The following is a 20,879-nucleotide window of genomic DNA, read 5'->3' as shown; positions in this document are numbered from 1 at the left end:
TGATTTATCTATCTGCTGATGGTAATGCTGTAACCGGGTAAACTACAAATTTTTATTTTTATTTTTTATATTTTTTAGTTTATCCTTTTGATGATTCTTGTATTCATTCATCTTTAGTAATTTATCAATTCTTGTAGATCTCAAGAGAAAAAAAAAACCAAAAAAAATCCCCAAAAAAAAAAAACAAAAAAACAAAAATAAAATAATAAAATAATAAAATAAAAAAACGAAAAAGAGTGGAGAAGAAATGTGTAGTTGGATTGACTCTGAATAATTATTTGGTCAAAGAGTCCAATAAATTTAGGGAGAATTTGATCATTACCAACAAAATCTAGCTGATTTTTAAAAGGATTAATTTGTTTACCTTAAAAAAAAATTATATATAACCTATTTTTGCATAGGAAATGCTAAGCGTATTGAAACAACAAGACGCGAAGATTTTGGTGTTAGCCAATAAAGAAAAGATAAAAGACAAAACTGGGTTAACTGCGAAGTGCTAATGTTAACAAGCCATTGAAATTTGGGGAGACCAAAGAAATAAGAGTTGGCATCAGGCAAGTGACATGGAGATACTTGTGTATCTTTTCTCTTATCATATCAGCTGAGACTGATATTGATATCTGAATGATTTAGATTGGTATTAATATTGAAACAAAGGTAAAATTAAAAAGAAAAAAAAAAGTGATCGATCCAAATCAATAGCATATTAATATGGGAAATTTACAACATCACTTCTCAGAGAATACCGCTATTAGAGAGACATTCTCTACATAATTATAAATTACGCTTACACCTTTTACAGTCGGTCTCTGTTAAGTGAGGATGTAAAATGAGGATTTTATCCTTTTGACCAAAACACAATCAAATCATATTTTACTCGAGTCCCTAAATACCCCTAACCTTCACTCACTTTCACTGTGGATTTTAGAGGAGGGTTTCCTGCGCAGACATCAACCCTTCTCTAGTGGTTGTCTGTGTTTTCTCCTCAATAAAAAAAAAACAAACAAGAAAAGCCATTACCAATATCTGGCCATACAATATGAAGCCTTAAAACACTAAATACGTCTCGACGGTGCACCGCTTGCTTGCTTCGGACATCGAGTGGTTCGTGATACTAACTCAAGAGTCGTTTACTTTTTTGGAGTTTATCTTTGTGTTAAGATGAACAATGAGGCAAATTGAATTCCAAGGCCTTGTCCATGGTGTTAAGGCAGTGAAACATTTGGCTGTTCAAAGTCTGTGGATTGAATCAGATCTTCGATCTTCTTATAGTCTATGGATTCACCCTAGCTCTATTTAGGTTGAGCTTAGGGTGAATACTATAAAAAGATCGATCAAGATTTTATTTTATTTTTATTATTTTTTTTTTTTTTTTGTAGTGGGTCTCCTCCCCTGTTGATGGTCATATCAAAGGTGGGGGAATGATCCTAGACTTCTTGTCCCTTCACGTTTGTTGGTTGTATCTAGATTGTTTGGATCTTAGTTTGTACTCTATTTTTTTTCCTTTCTTTTTTCTCTTCTTAAAGCAATTGACCTTTTAGAGGGAAAAAAAAAAAAAAAAATAGAAAAGATCGGGGCCCCTATATTGCTACATGGCACAAATCCAAGGTGTTCCCAACCCTTGGATCTTCATTACAATGTGTTTAGTGGTAAAGAGGATTCGATTCCAAAAAATCTATAATACTGCCTTAGAAACAGCCTATCATAGAGCCAGGTAATCCTGTGATGGAACATGGCCCAAACTTTTCACCCTTCTCCTTCTTTGGTTGTTCATAGAAGGACGGCAAGGTTTTTAAAATAGTGTTGAAGTCATTACCTGGAAGATCATTGAGGAACACCTAGGAATTCATATGTATCACGATTCAACTGATGATTTATGTTAATTTTAAAATTCTAAAATGATTCAAGTCATAATCAATGGAGACAAAACCTTTCACAGCGATCAACTCAATTTTGAGTTTTCAAACCTTATTTTTATGTTTACATGAGAAATGCGAAGACTTTTGAATCAATGGAGACTTCAATTGGTTTGCTTGCTTAGACAACTGAATTATCTCAAAACATATTTTAACACATATATGACGTGGACATGTGTTTCAAAATTTCCAGTCGTTGAATGTGCACCACACACCATACTACGTCTTGAGAAATTGAAAAACGAAAGTGATATAAGAGTTATGCCACAAGGGCAGTGACGTAGAGTTTGTTAGGTAAGCTATATTTCGCTGTGCCACACGTATGGGTATGAGGTAATGGAGTGACGTAGAGGTAGTTACGAAAGCTTTCGGCAGAGGCTGGTGGATGATGAATGTGATCTGTAATGGGGAATTGGGGGAATCACATGGGACAAACTACAAATTAAACTCGTGGTATCGGATCGGAGAGAATGTGTATGTTACGACTCACGATTGAAACACGTGTTTATTTTTTGAGATAAACACGTGTTTTAGAACAAAGGAAGAAAGCCGTGGGGTGGATGGTCTGTGGTCCCTCGTTTTGCTAATTAGGTTTTTTCATATGGATTTAGATTTCTTTCAAATAATTTTAAAGGCGTTATTTTATTGATATTTTATTTTATAGGTTTGGATTTTCTGGTAGCATTGTCAAAGTTTCTATTCTTTTCTGTCATTTCCAATATATTGGGATGGAGAGGAATTTTCGTTTATTCTTATTTTGTTTTTTTTTTTTTACTAACGACAAGGCCTGACTAGTCTTGCGGATCTATACTGACTCCATAATCAAACGGATCGAGTTATACCGGGATTAAAGAGCGTTGAGAGTTGAGAGTTGAGTTTCCTAATAAATTTGATTATATTGTTAGAAATACAGCATTTTACTTTTTCCAAAAAAAAATTCATCATTTTTGTTTTTTAATTTTGACAGGTGACTTAGTTTGCCAGACTCAAATTAGTCACATAAGGAAGAAAAAGTAGAAAATATCTACCAGGAAAATTTGTAAGTCGACTCAATTAACTTACCAGATGAATGCCAAATGATGAAAAACCTATAAGCTAGGACCGCACCAACTCACTTAACAAAAGAAAATGGAAAATGAAAAAGATTGATGAAAAGAGAGAAATAAGGTCTAACACTATCATATCAAATTAAACAACGAAGGGGTGGGGGTATGTGCAGAAGATTGGCCATAGCAATAGAATTTTATGGAGCTTATGAGAAGGCAAGACATGGATTTGATTGATTGAGTAGTTATTAATGGAAATGAATGAAAAATAGATCTTAGAAGAATCTCTTTTCTTTGAACTCATAATTGGTTTTGAAAATTGAATTGGGATCGGAGAAATAGTCAGATCGGATTGGTATCGGTCAAGATCAATCCATTGATACGATTGACAACGTAATAGAACCTATTTGAAAAAAAAATGTGAAGTCTGATCTAGATCGGATTGGTATCAGATCAGTATCGATCGAGACCGATCCCAATTCGAAAACCAAAAATACGAGCCTTATTTGAGTGTGCCCTTGAAACTTTTTATAAAAAAATTGTAGTTGATTCTGTGATGCATCAATTCATTCATAATGGCTGTCTATATATTGCCACAATTTCGTTGGATTTTGGAGGTTGATAGTAGATCCCCACTATCCCTTGAAAACCCATAAATTTTAATTCTAAATTTATCCATACATTAGCTATAAAGATTGGTCAAAGTTGGATATAAGCTTAAGGTATAAGTAAAATAGTTAATAATTGAAAATTACGTGCAATAATCAATTAGAAAGAGTATCAGTAATTGGACCATCAAATTTGATGTGTGAATCCATGAGATTGTCTATGTATTCAAAATTTCAGAATTGATAGTGTATACTGGACAAGGCTGGGGGTAGTGGCATTTGCCCCAACTTTAGATTCAAGTGCCATTGGAATGATCAAGGGGGAGGGGATGATTACTTCTAACAACAGCTAAAATGAGCTAATCAAAGAAAAAATTAAAGGCTTAAGTTATCATATCTTTTATGCAATCTTCCTAGAGATGGAGAGCCTCTTGCCCTACCTAGTACCTGGATTTATATATATAAGTAGTGATTTGGATTGTCTATATCAAATTTTACTCGCATTCAATTATATAACTTTCCATGCATGTATTTTGTACATTTGTTTGGTGATCCTGATTTTTTTAAATGATTTTCATCTTTTTAATTTTTAACTTTTGTGAGGATTGAGGTGGGGTGGATTCCTAACTACTGCGGTCCTCACAATGCTTTCTATATATATATACCTCATTATCAAGCATCATCAAGAGAATGTATAATGGATTCACTTTATATGAATGGTTGTTTTTAAATCGTTTGATTGACATTGATCATGTTTTTGTTGGTTGTTTGTCTTTTTTTTTTTTTCTTCCCCTCTTTTTATTGTTATTGTAGTCAATTTCTCTTTGTTTTCTTGCTTTAATGAAGCACTTATATATTCTCGAAATAAAAAATAATAAAAAAATTTTTTTACCAAAAAATAAATAAATAAAAGGATCGTAACATGAGATAGAAAGGAAATAAAAAAATATAGACTAATATGCAAATACATGCATGTATAAGCAGATTAAGGACTTGCCAAAAATCTGCCTCCAAAATCACAACATCATATATTGAAAAGGTGGATTTGGACCATTACATTTTCTTTCTAGTACACAAAAGGTTGGCCACCTGGTGGCAGCTAAAGCATAAATACATTTTTTATTTTCGGTAAAATACATCCTTATTACTTAATTCTGATACTGAATTCTGATAGAAATGATTAGAGTAACATTTTAATCCTCTTCATTCATTTTCCTCGCAAGGAAATGACAAAATTAACATACTTACCCTCCTCCTTTGAGAGGTGCTCACTGACATACTCAATGTACCTTTTGAACAAAATATCAATTATAGCATCCCCAAAGTGACAAGCAATCAAGGGTTCAGCCACAGCTCTTACATACTTTGCCACTTTCTTCCCACTTATAAATCTATCAAACATGAAACCTTTGTTGTCATCATCATCACTCCCATCCCAATTGACATCAAAGATATCCAGTTGATCAAGATAAAACGATCCGTCCACACAAACTACATCCTCTACCTCCTTACGAGAAGGCATATAGAAAGGCAAATTGAATGAATCCACTTGAGCTTCTTCAATGAGACCCTAAAACAAATTAAGAAAATTTTAATAAATTGAACAAGAAGAAAATCAATGATATTTAATTAACCATGAATTTGTAGGAATAATTTTCATAGTAATTAAGCACTAAGCATACCTCTGAGACCAAGTCATTTAGAGACTTAGACAAGAGCTCCCAAAAGTAACCCTCTTTGCCGAAGGGATCTTCACTTCTCCTGCCTAACATTGTTATAACCATTCGCCCTCCTGGTGTTATTTCCTTGAAACGTAGGCTAAGAAATAAGGAGAAATCATTTTGAAATTGCTCTAAGTATGCTTTGAGCACACTAGGAGGACTCGTCCTTGCCAAGTAAATATTCCCCTTGTTACTCTCAACTGTTATAGGAACCTATATTATGCATCAAGGTTGAGAAATATATCAACACATGTATGAATCTTCATATTTAGTAATGATACTTATTCTATGATACAATTAAATTTTTTTGACCCTAGCTCCACTGCACATATGGTCATTGCTTGACACATGCCCTTTTTTCAAAGAAATAGAATAATTCACTTTCCCCTAGGTTCACAAATACTCCTTCTAGGTTTTAGTATTTTTCAAAATTCCCTTTTAAGATTTCATTTCTTTGGCGGCAATCCGGGCAGCAGCTAAATTTCGTTTCCAATTTGTGATTAAGTTATCCACATATTCTTTAACTTTTTTGGTAACGATCCCCACATAGTACGACATGTAGCATGTGACACAATAATATTAGGAACCCAAATTAATCCTATTGGAATGCTACATATATAGTAAAAATGGGGGGTGCAAGAGTTCAAACCTGTGAGAGCCAATGAACACTATAAGAGGAATGATGGAAGTCTATGGAACTGCTTGGAAATAGCCTGTCATAGAAAGAACCGGGTAATCCTGTGATGGAACACAGCCCAAACTTTTCACCCTTCTCCTTCTTTAGTTGCTTATAGAAGGCTGGCAAGGTCTTGAAAATGTTGTTGAAGTCATTACTTGGTAGATCATTGAGGAACACTTGGAATTCAGGTGTAGTACGTTTTAACTGATGACATGTTTCAACAATAGCCTCAATGATCTCTGAGATCACTAGGAGGGTGTTGGGTCCTGAAGAGCACCCCAAATCTGCTATCCTTAAACACCGAGGAAAGTTGGTGGTATACAAATCTGAAATGCTCCCAATCACCATTGATTTTGCCTTGGTTATCACTAATTTCTGCAAAGACCCAAGTTCAAATTTCTTAGAACAAATGAAAATGAAAGAAATGAGAGAGAGAGAGAGAGAGAGAGAGAGAGAGAGAGTGTACTTGAAGATTGGAGTTAGTAGCATAGCTAGTCTCTCCATTACCCCCATTCATGTGAAGAACTTGTTGGACTTCCATGTCTTCCCAAGTCTAAGCAAAGTGCACAAAGTCCAAATAGATCTCAGCAAGCTAAGGTTGGTAGCTAGGTAACTAAGTATAGGCTTGGACATTGGAAACTATGTCTAGCTTCTATTTATAAGCTCTCAGAACTGATTCTAGATCACATATTGGGCATCATCCCGTTTATCACGTTTGAGTGATCAAGAGTCTTCATATATGATAGAAATATAAGAATATGATGACTTTCCGGGAAGCTGCAGTAAGGCTACTTACAATACGACTCTCTTCACCCATGACACGTGAGATTTTCTTGAGAACAGAAATTAATTTGGGCCCATATGAGACCAAATGTACAACATGTGGGAGCTACATGCTATGGTTCACCCACTGTGATGAATCATGCCTCCTGTGCAAAGCTGCATTCCACCTTCAATTTCCCTTCAAACAGAAGTCATGAATCAACAAAAATTTCCTTTCCCTAGTTATAATAATGGTGTTAATTTGGATAATGTAATACTATTGCATTTATTATCTTTATAGAAAAATATAGATATGAATTATATGTATAGACAGTCCTGATCAGTTACTGGGGGACCATTGTAACCCAACCATTTACCCAAAAAAAAAAAAAAAATGTAACCCAACCTTAAGAAAATGTTAGGTACCATTGGTCGGGAGTTAGAAGAAATAGTTTTTTTTTTCATTGTACAATACTTTTGTAAAAATTCATGGCCAAGGTTCTCTGAGCCACCAACAGGGTACCTAGGCCCCTCCAGTGACTTCTATATCTTTTGGGATGAGACAATAAAAAACCAGAGGTCAAAAATTTCCCTTCTTCATCCAATGTGGATAGAGAACCTCTTACACCCTAATAGGTGAGCAGCATTGGACTACAGTGGAGAGATAGTACAATCATGGTGGGATACCAAAGGTTCAAAGATTCTTTTCTTACACAAAACCTCAATATAATCTCAAACCGTATACATCAATTATTGTGGGAAGTTACATGTTTCAACAAAACACACACAAACAAGAAAGATAAATAGATAAATAAAAATTGCCTCCATGCCTAATGTGCAGTTCCTTTTTCACGTGAATATTTTTATTATTTTCCTACATGTTTTAAAATTGTGAATCCCACATGAATGATACTTTTTTGAGAATACCAATTGACGTGGTGTGCAGATTCCTCTCCACATTGGTAGTGTGGTAAACCCTCTCTTTCTACTCACCAAAAATGAAAAAAAAGTCTACACCATTACTCAAGTTGTCTATCTCTCTCCTCCCCTCTATGAAATGACATTTCTACCCCTTATTAGCAGAAGAGAGAGATTGACCCAAAAGTGTTGGCATAAGCTCCCAGAAAAAAACCTCCCAACTTTAAGGCCCAAAAGAGATGAAGTTATAATTTTGTGTATCTCTATGTTTAGGCATAGGAATCATACAACCAGGCAGCCTTATATTTTCCAACATAGATATTGAAGTTCCATAAAGTTGTGATGAAAGACATTCCAAATCTGCTGCAATTGTTTTTCATTGTATAATTGACTAGGACCACACTTTCCTAAAATTTCTGGCTAACAAGAATTTGAAAAATTCTGGCCTAGAAAAATTCATGAAACACAGCCACATTATATTCTCAAGTGGGGTACATCAATCAGAGTGAGAACCTTGTTTTTCATTGAAAAGAATTATTGACTTCTTCATAAAATTAAGGTGGTGAAAGCTTTAGTCACGTTACACTGTCATGCCAACAATAAGTTCAATTATTGCGTTCCAATGAAAAGAAATTCTGACTTTTATAAAGTTTTGATGCATACATATGAAGGGTGGAATGATCACATAAAATAATTTCTCCAGGGAGGTAGTGAGCATTTGACAACTGGGATACATCTTAAGGCCCTCTCATCCATTGGATCTTCATTGTCACTCATTGTCAGTCGTCGAGGATTGGAGTCCAAAATGATCACTCTATCCTTTATGAAATAAAAAAATCTCACATCTTTTGAATGCATTTGTGTATATTTTCATTGATTCCAGCACTGATGCAAGGGCAAATTTTCTTTGAATGTAGCTTTGCATCCCAAGAGGAACATTCACCAACTTTACTAATCCCCCTCATTAGTTTAACTATACTATTATCTCATAGGCTACCTTGGTTACTGAATAGGTTGGGAATCATGATCTCAATAATATCATTAGTAAGCTTGCCCTTTTTTCTACCAAAAAAAAAAAAACTTGCCTTTTGTATTGCCATATGCTCTTTTATGCGAACTCATTAATAATGAAATCATTCCATCGTTTTTTTCTTAAAAAATGACGGTTCTATAAAGATTAGCTGGAAATGATCATGTGGAATATTACTCACTATTTTCGTGAAGTTAATATGATTGTGGATACACTGGCGAACCATGCAGTGGTTGCTCAAATTTCAGATAGTTAGGATTAGGGGTGCAACAGGGCCGGGCTAGGCTGAGTTTCTTAAAACCCTAGCCCAACCTTGAGTCCCTTTAACTAGGCCCAAACCCGCCTTGACCCTGACTCAGGGTTGCAAAACTTCAACTCTGACCCTACTCTTCAGGGTTCAGCCAACCTTTACCGGCCCTGATTGGCCCTGATTTTTTAGGGTTGGGTCGGGATGAGCCTGACCCTGATCTTGGTTTGCCATCAAAGGCCGGATATACTCTGACCCTGACCCTAACCCTGACCCTGCAAAATATGAAATAACTTAAAAATAAAAAGTATTCATAATGAAGAGGAGATAAAAAAATAGAAAGTTACAAATTACTTGTCATGAGGAGAACACCCTAAAGCAAACATTCAAATAATACAAATAACTCCAACTATTATGGTAAACAAAAAGGAGATCATCCTAAGAAAGCAAATAATCCAAAAAATTTCAATTATTTGTCTTGATAAATGAAGAGATCATCCTAATAAAGCAAACAATCTATAAAACTAGGTTAAATTCAAGGTTAACATCAGGGTCACAATCATGGTCAACATCAAGGGGCAAAAATTAGGGCTGGGTTCAGGGCGGATTGGGTGGGCCAAAGATACCAACCCTTATCCACACTGACTCTGACTCAGGGTCAGAAATTTCAGGGTCGACCCCGGCCCTCAGGGCCAAAATTTTTGAGTTAGTACTTGTTCGGGATCAGGGCGGGCCAAGGGCGGGTCTGGACCGTTAGGGCCAAACTTGCACCCCAAGTTAGGAGGCTCCACCCAAGTGCTATCTGATAAACATTAGTTGGGATGCTATATATTGGGATAATGTCGTAGGTGGGTAAACTACTATTTTTATTTATTTTTATATTTTTTTAGTTTATCCTTTAGATGATTCTTGCATTCATTCATCTTTAGTAATTTATCAATTCTTTTTGATCTCATGAAAAAAAAAAAAAAAAAAAACAAAACAAAAACAAAAACAAAAACAAAAAAAGAGTGGAGAAGAAAAGTGTAGTTGGATTGACTCTGAATAATTATTTGGTCATCGAGTCCAATAAATATAGGGAGAATTTGATCATTACCGACAAAATCCAGCTGATTTTTAAAAGGATTAATTTGTTTACCTTAAAAAAAAATTTATATAACTTTATTTTTGCATAAGAAATGCGAAGCGTATTGAATTAACGAGACGCGAAGATTTTGGTGTCAGCTAATAAAGAAAAGATAAAAGACAAAACTGGGTTAGCTGCGAAGTGTTAATGTTAACAAGCCATTGAAATTTGGGGAGACCAAATAAATAAGAGTTGACGTCAGGCAAGTGACATAGATTTCACTCACCTTCACCGTGAATTTTAGAGAAGGGTTTCCTGTGCACACATCAGCCCATCTCTAGGGGGTGTCTGTGTTTTCCCCTCAATAAACCAAACAAACAAAGAAAGCCATTACCAATATCTAGCCATACAATATGAAGCCTTAAAACACTAGACACGTCTCGATGGTGCACCGCTTGCTTGCTTCTGACATCGAGTGGTTCGTGATACTAACTCAAGACACTACAGGAAAAATGGGCATTTGCGACACTTTTTTAGAGACGGACACATTTTTTGTCTCTTAAATAAACCATTTGGGATGGATATAGTTTCATCGCTACATATATAGAATTTGGGACAAATATCTTATCGTCGCAATATTTGAGACGGAATTATCCATTGCTACTAGGATTGAATTTTACATCTATTACAACGGATTATTTTTCGTCTCTAAATAGACCATTCGGGACGGACGGAGTTATATCGCAACATATGGGACAGAAATTTCACTGTGCTATATGTGGGACGGAATTTATCCATCGCTATTATGATTAAATTTTACCTCTACCACGACAAATTGTTTTATGTCTCTAAGCAAATCATTTGGGACAAATAAGGTTCTGTCGCTACATATATAACAGTTGGGACAATATATTTCCATCGCTACATATATAACAGTTGGGACAGTATATTTCTGTCGCTATTGTAATTGAAAAATCTTCACAATATTGGAGACGGATAATTAGTTGTCTCAACCGAAATAGTACCACTCCTACATATCTAAAAATATAGAACAGAATAAATCGCATTAAATTCGAATGAACCAAATTCTATACATATTTATCATTAACGACAGAAAATTTCTATCGCTAAACTTGAGACGGATAATTAACTGTCCCAAATGGAAAGAAATTTTCGTTCAAAATCCGAGCCCTAATTCCCTTCCCGCTCAAATCTCTCTAAAATCCCAATTTCGTATCAATACTCTCTCTCTCTCTACAAACCCTCATCTCTCTGAACTCCCACCTTGCTCGCATCCACGATCACACCCTAATGTTGTTGTTCCTCTTCTCCATGTGTCTTCCTCTTCTTCCAAATTTCTCTTGCTGGTGAAAATTTCTGTTGCTACATTAGCTTCCCCAATGACTTGATTGAAACTTACCCTCTTGAGCCTAAAATTTTGGTTTTCCCGCGATATACTCCCTCGTATTGATCGATAACACCATCTTCCTCCATCGTAGGCCCTAATTCGTCTTCTTCTTCTTCTTGAGGCTCATACGACTGGGGAAACGAAATGGTTTAGATGATGGTTTAGCTACATGCCTACATCATCCTCTAATTAGTTGTGGTTCCTGAGAAACGAAATGGTTTAGATGATGCTTTAGACCGACTGGGAACTCCATTAGTGAGAAAAATTCCTCTGCGCAATCTTCGAATCAACCCCTTGAACGAGAGGGTTTTGGGTATCACAAAACCATAAGTTATTTTTCCCTCTCTCCCATCATCTCCCTGGGTATCTAGGTCTGGAACTATCTCTTGCTCCTCTGGTCCCCAATAGCTGAAACCCCAAATACTAGTACATTATTTTCCTCTCTCACTTCAATTTCTTCTGGTTTTTGGTTATTTGGTTCATGACTTACAATTAAATCATCACACAAGAGGAATCCGTGGTGAAGGTGGAAGGAATTTCATCACTGCTCACTCAGAAGATTGGGGTTTCACACCAGCAAAGAACGGACAGCAAGGAGCTCTTATTGATCTCTTGAGGCCGTCTTTAGGTAAGCCCTCTCTCCTCTCTGAGGGAGAAATTTTCAATTTCCTTTGTTCCTGGCTTCTTCAGTCATCTAAGTGATATTCGATAATAAGTTTGAATGAGTATTTGGGTCTATTCAAAGCCAAATGATGTATGTACATTAGGTTAATAACATCATTCCAATAATACTCTAGACAAATTATCAAGTCTCTCTTAAACTCTGTTTTTGGCAGATGGGCAGACATCAATCTCATTGGAGTCGAGGAACCCAAGTATATTCCTAGAGGAGAATTTAGAGGTATTCCCACCCCTTCTTTTTTCAAACAACCTATTGAATCACAGTGGATTTTGTAGTTCGAGCTTGAGAGGGTTTTTTTTTTGCTTTCAAGTTGTCATTGGATTTTCATTTACTTAATGTGGTGATGAAAGCTTTCATATCAATAAATATATAAAATGAAGATGATATATAAGTTATTAACATAAATTTTAATTTGGATGACCATATGCATGCATAATATGTTGTATGACAGGGATGCTTATTAAATTAATTCTTTATGGTTCATTGATCGACAGGTATGCATGGTAGGATGTTAGAAAGCCTCAATCAAGGAGCTTATTTGAACTCTAGAATTTACTATTTAGTAAAAATTATAGTTTCATGGATTGGCTACTAAATATTGAACTTTCTTGATTCTATTCATTTTCCCCATCTTTTTGTGTTTGTAGGAGTTCTTTCCTTTATATAAATACAAAAGGGTTAATTTCCATATCAAGTAAGTCCAAAAAATAAATTCACCAGAGAGATCGCAGTAGCCATTTTGTGGTCAAAGAAGTGTATCAACTGAGTTAAGGCACAATCATTGAAGCTGTCATTTTCAGTTCCTTTACAATTTATTAAAAACATCAAAGGTACCTACAAATTGCAGGTTTATGGGTCATCTGGAATCTGGATAGAACAACTAAAGGCAGATTGAGCCATCTAAATCTTATGGTTTAGGGAAGTGTCAATATAGAATCTCTAGATCATTGTTGGATAAGAGATTACTTGGATGAATCAAGGAAAGATCTGCCTACAAGAAAAGCCCAAAGGTGATGTTGTTTGGCGCCAACAACATTTGAGTTACTGACGGGCAAAAATGAAATTAAGTTGTATGACAGGTTCCCATCCTTGCAGTACTCACAATCCTTTAAGCAGAAGTCTCAAAATCTATAAGTAATAAGTAACAGCCGGCCCAATATTTAATTAGATTATTAAAATATAATACCTCATGAAAAACCATCTAAAAAAATGAAATGAAATTTGATATAGGAGATAATATAAGTGGAGGTCAACTACAAGTCCAGTCCTATTAGATTTAGGACTCCAAACACATGGAGGTTCTTGTGTCAGTTTTGGAGTTGTTTTAAGACTTTTATTGGTCAAATAAGTAGCCAGTTTGCTTATTAGTTTGTTTAGGCTATTTGTAGTCATTTTAGTGAGTCATATTTGGAGAGTATACATATACTTTTGTAACCAGCCATTAAGACATGAATTTTATGATGAATAAAGCTTGTACTTTTGTAACCAGCCATTTAAGACATGAATTTTATGATGTATAAAGCTTGTACTTTTGTAACCAGCCATTAAGGCACATGAATTTTATGATGTCTAAAGCTTGGTTGGCTCCTATATTCTGTGTGATTCAGAATAGTGTTGTGAGATGCAATGCAACCATGAAGAGATGCTAAGGTAGGATTGGTGGGATTCTAATATAGCTCTAGGTGAAATGCTTGGTCCGTATCCTTCCATCCTTTTTTGATTCTTCTTCTTTTATCCATCCATCAGTTTAGGTCAGTATTTTGAAGCTTTCTATTTTCTGTTCATGGGTACATTGTTGGATTCTACTGCTTTTTTAAGTATTCTGTTCTGCTGATTCTTGTTCATAAGTCTCTTTAAAACTCTGCTACTATTTTGAACTTAAAGATCCAAATTTTATACTGATTTCCAGAAATCCTTCTCTCACAAGGATCTTCTGAATTCTTCAATTTCATGGCTGTTTTCAATTCCTGGATATGTTTTCTGTTACAGTTCCTAATCACTGTTTATCCATCAAATCAGTTCATTTTGTCAACCATTTTGGTTTCCATAGGTTGGGTATCAGGCGTCTTGATTTTTCAATTGCTCGATCTCAATACACGGCGGTTATCCAAGGGTATTTTTGAGATATTTCAATCACAGCTTTAATCTAATTAAATTAACTAAATTTCACTACTGATTTGTTCGATTGGATTGATGATATATTGTTTAATAAGAATTTGAATGTGTAGATTTGGGAACAAAAATAGTTTTACCTTTCATATTTTTTGAGGATGATATAAATATTTAACTTGTATAGATTTATCTGATGTTAATACTTTTGGATGATGTAATCATTAAATTTCTAGTTAGATCTACTAATGTGTGACAACAGGGTAAATATGTATATGAAAAAATCATAATTATATTTTTTTTTACTTAAAAACTTTTAGGGACAGAATTTTGTTGTCCCTAAAAATTCCAGACCTTGTTAGTTGGGACGGAAGATATCTGTCTCTAGAAGGAAGACCCTATTCGCAACAAGAAATTCCGTCCCAAAAAGCAAAGTTTAAAAATTTTTTACAATGGAAAAATTCCACCTCAAATAATTTGTGCTCTTTTGCGACTGAAATAAGCTGTTGCTACATGGTCCTGACAACACAGCATTTACGACAGATATTTTCGTCACTTTAGTAATTATTTGTTACGGAAAATAACCGTCTAGAAAACTGTCGCAATTGACCCCTTAGAGACAAAAAAAAAAATTTTGTCGCTTAAATTATGCGACGGCCGTTGTAATGACAGTTGTGCGATGGAAAATTATACTGTCCCTAATAGATATTAGCGACAATATTTTCGTATTTGTGACAGAAAATTTCCGTCCCAAAAACCCTTTTTTCTTGTAGTGAGTCATTTATTTTTTTGGACTTTATCTTTGTGTTAAGATGAACTATGAGGCAAATTGAATTCCAAGGCTTTGTCCATGGCGCTGAGGCAGCAAAACATTTGGTTGTTCAAAGTCTATGGATTGAATCAGATGTTCGATCTTTTTATAGTCTGTGGATTCACTCTAGCTCTATTTAGGTTGAGCTTTGGGTGAATACTATAAAAAGATCGATCAAGATTTTTTTTTTTTGGGTCTCCTCCCTTGCTGATGGTCATATCGTAGGTGGGGGAATGATCCTAGACTTCTTGTCCCTTTCGACTATGTTTGGTAGCCAAGAGAAGAAATGAAAAGAAAAAAAAATCAAAATTTTTGAATTTTAAGAGAGAGATAGACACATAGGAAATCATTGTGTAATCATTCATTTTTTGTCTTATTATGTTTTCATATTTTCTCATATTTTTTTGTGTTTTTGGCAATAAAATGTTTGGGGGAACAAAAGAAAATTTCACAATTCCCAAGAAGAATTTTGAATTTGAAAAGAAAAATCTCCTATTGGGTGAAGACATATCAAGTACAGAGAAAAATTCTTAACCCAAGGAAAAAAGTACAAAAAGTGTGCTTTTTTTTTTTTTTTTTTTTTCTTTCTTTGGCTACCAAACGGTCCAAACACAGCCTTCATGTTTGTTGGTTGTATCTGGATTGTTTGGATCTTAGTTTGTACTCTATTTTTTTTTCCTTTCTTTTTCTCTTCCTAAAGCAATTGACCTTTAGCGAGAAAAAAAGATAGAAGATCAGGGCCCCTATATTGTTACATGGCACAAATCCAAGGTGCCCCCCGCCCTTGGATCTTCGCTACAATGCGTTTAGTGGTAAAGAGTATTCGATTCCAAAAAATCTATAGTACTATCTTAGAAATAGCCTGTCATAGAGCCAGGTAATCCTGTGTGATGGAACACGGCCCAAACTTTTCACCTTTCTTCTTTGGTTGTTCATAAAAGGACGGCAAGGTTTTTAAAATAGTGTTGAAGTCATTACTTGGAAGATCATTGAGGAACACTTAGGAATTCATATGTATCACGATTCAAACTGATGATTTATGTCAATTTTAAAATTCTAAAATGATTCAAATCATAATCAATAGAGACAAAACCCTTCACAGCGATCACCTAAATTTTGAGTTTTCAATCCTTATTTTTATGTTTACATGAGAAATGCGAAGACTTTTGAATCAACAAGGCACCTAGATTTGGTTAGCATGCTCAGACAAAAATGATTAGTTCAGAAAAATAAAAGACAAAAATGAGTCAGCCACGAAGTGGGATCAGGCTCTTCAATTGGTCTCCATGCTCAGAAAATTGAATTATCTCAAAACATATTTTAACACATGATGTGAGTATGTATTTCAAAACTCCCAGTCATTGAATGTGCACCACACACTATACTACCTCTTGAGAAATTGGAAAACGAAAATGATATAAGAGTTGTGCCACAAGGGCAGTGACGTAGAGTTTGTTAGGCAAGCTTGATTTCGCTGTGCCACACGTATGGGTATGAGGTAGGGGGAGTGACGTAGAGGTGGTTACGTAAGCTTTTGGCAGAGGCTGGTGGATGATGATGTGATCTGTGATGGGGAATTGGGGAAATCACATGGGACAAACTACAAATTAAACTCGTGGTATCGGATCGGAGAGAATGTGTATGTTACGACTCACGATTGAAACACCTGTTTATTTTTAGAGCAAAGGAAGAAAGCTGTGGAGTGGATGGTCTGTGGTCCCTCGTTTTGTTAGTTAGGTTTTTTCATAAGGATCTAAATTTCTTTCAAATAATTTTAAAGGCATTATTTTATTGATATTTTATTTTATAGATTTGGATTTTCTGGTGGCATCGTCAAGGTTTCTATTCTTTTGTATCATTTCCAATATATTGGGATGGGGAGGAATTTCGCTTATTCTTTTTTTTTTTTTGCTAACAATAAGACCTAACTAGTCCTATGGGTCTATAATGACCCTATAATCACATGGACTGAGTCATATCAGGGTTGAAGAGCGTTAAACATCCCGTGTGAGTGGCCCTATGTGTGCCTAGTAGAATAGTAGAAGTCGATCTTAGAACGTCTGAGTTTATGACTTGTATCAAGTTCATTGCACATCAACTGCACTATATCCTTAGATTTTTTTTTATCTCTCTCTTCAAATAAAAAAAAAAAAAGAAAGACGGACATTCAGTCAGATGTAGAAGTCATCTGTTGGGCTTCGATCTCCTCGGAATGGTATCCCCAAGAAACCTTTTTTTTTGTCCTACTCATAAGGGGTGTATTTCTAGTGGACTATGGGGAATTAGCTTAGGGTGGAAAGTAGTGACATTTTTTCTAGTCTTTTGTGTCATAGGGCTCTTTGGCGCCTTGTTGGTAGCCTACTGGAAATTAGTCTTTGGACATTGTTTTATTGCCTTTGAATGAGGAAACTCTTCAATCTCTAGGGCATGTCCTTGAGAGTTGAGACTCTTAATAAATTTGATTCAACTTTTAGAAATACAGCATTTTACTTTTCCCAAAAAAAAAATTTCATCATTTTTGTTTTTGTATTTTGACAAGTGACTTAGTTTGCTAGACTCAAATTAATCACATAAGTAGAAAAACGTAAAAAATATCTACCAAGAAAATTTGTAAGTCGACTCAATTAACTTACCAGATGAATGCCAAATGATGAAAAAACTATAAGCTAGGAACGCACCAACACACTTAACAAAATAAGATGGAAAATGAAAAAGATTGGTGAAAAGAGAGAAATAAGGTCTAACATTATTATATCAAATTAAACAATGAAGGGGGAGGGTACGTGAAGAAGATCGGCCATAGCAATAGAATTTTCTTTTATCTAACAAAAAGTTGAACAATGGAAAGATCGTAACACCTCACTTTATGGAGCTTATGAGAAGGCAAGACATGGATTAGATTTATTGAGCAGTTATTAATGGAAATGAATTAAAAATAGATCTTAGAGGAATCTCTTTTCTTTCAGCTCATAATTGGTTCTGAAAATTGAATTGGGATCGGAGAAATAGTCAGATCGGATTGGTATCGGTCAAGATCAATCCATTGATACGATTGACAACATAATAGATCCTATTAAAAAAAAACAAATGTTAAGTCTAATCTTGATCGGATTGGTATCAGATCAATATCGATCGAGACCGATCCCAATTCGAAAACCAAAATTACGAACCTTAGTTGAGTGTGCCCTTGAAAATTCGTATAAAAAAATTGTAGTTGATTCTGTGATGCATCAATTCATTCATAATGGTTGTCTATATATTGCCACAATTTCGTTAGATTTTGAAGGGTGGTAGTAGATCCCCACTATCCCTTGAAAACCCATAAATTTTAATTCTAAAGTTATCCTTACATTAGCTATAAAGATTGGTCAAAGTTGGATATAAGCTCAAGGTATAAGTAAAATAGTTAATAATTGAAAATTACGTGCAATAATCAACTAGAAAGAGTGTCAGTAATTGGACCATCAAATTTGATATGTGGTGAATCCATGAGGTTGTCTATGTATTCAAAATTTCAGAATTGATGGTGTATAGTGGGCAAGGCTGGGGGAGTGGCCTTTGCCCCAACTTTAGATTCAACTGCCATTGGAATGATCAGGGGGGAAGGGGATGATTACTTCTAATAACAGCTAAAATGAGCTAACCAAAGAAAAAATTAAAGGCTTAAGTTATCATATCTTTTATGCAATCTTCCTAGAGATGGAGAGCCTCTTGCCCTACCTAGTACCTGGATTTATATATCTAAGTAGTGATTTGGATTGTGTATATCAAATTTCACTCGCATTCAATCATATACCTTTCCATGCATGTATTTTGTACATTTGTTTGGTGATCCTGAATTTTTTTAATGATTTTCATCTTTTTAATTTTTAAATTTTGTGAGGATTGAGGTGGGGTGGATTCCTAACTACTGCAGTCCTCACAATATATATATATATATATATATGGGGTGGATTCCTAACTACTGCGGTCCTCACAATATATATATATATATATATATATATACCTCATTATCATGCACCATCAAGAGAATGTATAATGGATTCACTTTATTTCGATGATTGTTTTCCAATCGTCTGATTGACATTGATCATGTTTTTGTTGGTTGTTTGTCTTCTTTTTTTTTCCCCCTCTTTTTATTGTTACTGTAGTCAATTTCTCCTAGTTTTCTAGGTTTAATGAAGCACTTATATATTCTCGAAATAAAAAATAATAAAAAATATTTTTACTAAAAAATAAATAAATAAAAGGAGTGTAACATGAGATAGAAAGGAAATAAAAATATATAGACTAATCTGCAAATACATGCACGTATAGCAGATTAAGGACTTGCCAAAAATCGGCCTCCAAAATCGCAACATCATATATTGAAAAGGTGGATTTGGACCATTACATTTTCTTTCAGCACACAGAAGGTTGGCTACCTAGTGGCAGCTAAAGCATAAATATATCCTTATTACTATTTCTTTTTGGTAAAATACATCCTTATTACTTAATTCTGATAGAAATTAATAGAGTAACATTTTAACCCTCTTCATTCATTTCCCTCGCATGGAAATGACAAAATTAACACACTTACCCTCCTCCTTTGAGAGGTGCTCGCTGACATAATCCATGTACCTACTGAACAAAATATCAATTATAGCATCCCCAAAGTGACAAACAATCAAGGGTTCAGCCACAGCTCTTATATTCTTTACCACTTTCTTCCCACTTATAAATCTATCGAACATGAAGCTTTTGTTGTCATCATCATCACTCCCATCCCAATTGGCATCAAAGATATCTAGTTGATCAAGATAAAACGATCCTTCCGCACAAACTACATCCTCTAACTCCTTACGAGAAGGCATATAAAAAGGCAAATTGAATGAATCCACTTGAGCTTCTTCAATGAGACCCTAAAACAAATTAAGAAATTTTTAATAAATCGAACATGAAGAAAATCAATGGTATTTAATTAACCATGAATTTGTAGAATTAATTTTCATAGTAATTAAGCACTAAGCATACCTCTGAGACCAAGTCATTTAGTGACTTAGACAAGAGCTCCCAAAAGTAACCCTCTTTGCTGAAGGGATCTTCACTTCTCCTGCCTAACATTGTTATAACCATTCGCCCTCCTGGTGTTATTTCCTTGGACCGTAGGCTAAGAAATAAGGAGTAATCCTTTTGAAATTGCTCTAAGTATGCTTTGAGCACACTAGGAGGAGTCGTCCTTGCCAAGTAAATATTCCCCTTGTTACTTTCAAGTGTTAGAGGAACCTATATTATGCATCACGATTGAGAAATATATCAACACTTGTATGAATCTTCATATTTAGTAATGAGACTTATTCTATGATACAATTAAATTTTTTCTACCCAAGCTCCACTGCACATATGGTTATTGCTTGACACATGCCCTTTTTTCCAATAGAAATACACTTCTATATATGCACCAGTAGCATCAGAACCAGAATTTTTTTTGGGGGGGGGGGTGGGGAGGGGTTGTGGGAGATGGGAGATGGGAGACGGGTGACGGGTGACGGGTGACGGGTGACGAGAAGGTATAGACAAGCATGTCTATAGAGAGGTATCCTTATCACTAACCCTTAGGATTCTTTTATCTACTATGTCACAGCTTTAGTTGGTGCTCTAAATTTGGATGCTGGCGGCCAAAGAAATTGAATAATTCACTTTCCCCTAGGTTCACAAATACACCTCGGTTTTAGTATTTTTCAAAATTCCCTTTTAAGATTTCATTTCTTTGGCTGCTATCCGAGCAGCAGCTAAATTTTGTTTCCAATTTGTGGATAAGTTATCCACATATTCTTTAACCGTTTTTGGTAACGATCCCTACATAGTACGACATCTAGCTCGTGACACAATAATAT

At 35.0% G+C, this 20,879-nt stretch overlaps 1 protein-coding gene and 1 long non-coding RNA gene across 4 annotated transcripts in view; one reads left to right on the top strand and one right to left on the bottom strand.

Moving 5' to 3' along the window:
- Positions 1-4,575: 4,575 nt before the first annotated feature.
- LOC122066612 (S-adenosyl-L-methionine:benzoic acid/salicylic acid carboxyl methyltransferase 1-like) overlaps positions 4,576-20,879 on the bottom strand; it is a 35,862-nt gene continuing 19,558 nt past the window's right edge. Inside the window, exons 1-4 of one of the 3 annotated variants that reach the window (XM_042630445.1) lie at positions 6,437-6,643; positions 5,941-6,345; positions 5,253-5,504; positions 4,576-5,140 (exon numbers count right to left, since the gene is read on the bottom strand). In XM_042630445.1, the coding sequence (XP_042486379.1) occupies positions 4,778-5,140; positions 5,253-5,504; positions 5,941-6,345; positions 6,437-6,511 (1,095 nt within the window). In that variant the 5' untranslated portion in view covers positions 6,512-6,643 and the 3' untranslated portion in view covers positions 4,576-4,777. Of the gene's footprint in view, positions 5,141-5,252; positions 5,505-5,940; positions 6,346-6,436; positions 6,644-19,270; positions 19,905-20,016; positions 20,269-20,879 lie in introns of those variants that run through there. The other 2 variants (XM_042630446.1, XM_042630444.1) reach the window with 2 other exon arrangements.
- LOC122066614 lies at positions 11,168-12,566 on the top strand. Its single transcript, XR_006136411.1, has 2 exons — positions 11,168-12,029; positions 12,238-12,566. It is a non-coding gene; the product is annotated as an uncharacterized LOC122066614 (long non-coding RNA).

This window comes from Macadamia integrifolia, unplaced genomic scaffold, assembly GCF_013358625.1.
Source record: "Macadamia integrifolia cultivar HAES 741 unplaced genomic scaffold, SCU_Mint_v3 scaffold2494, whole genome shotgun sequence".
NCBI lineage: Eukaryota > Viridiplantae > Streptophyta > Magnoliopsida > Proteales > Proteaceae > Macadamia > Macadamia integrifolia.
The sequence above is the reverse complement of the archived record's forward strand: the minus strand, read 5'-3'. Positions and strand labels throughout refer to the sequence as shown.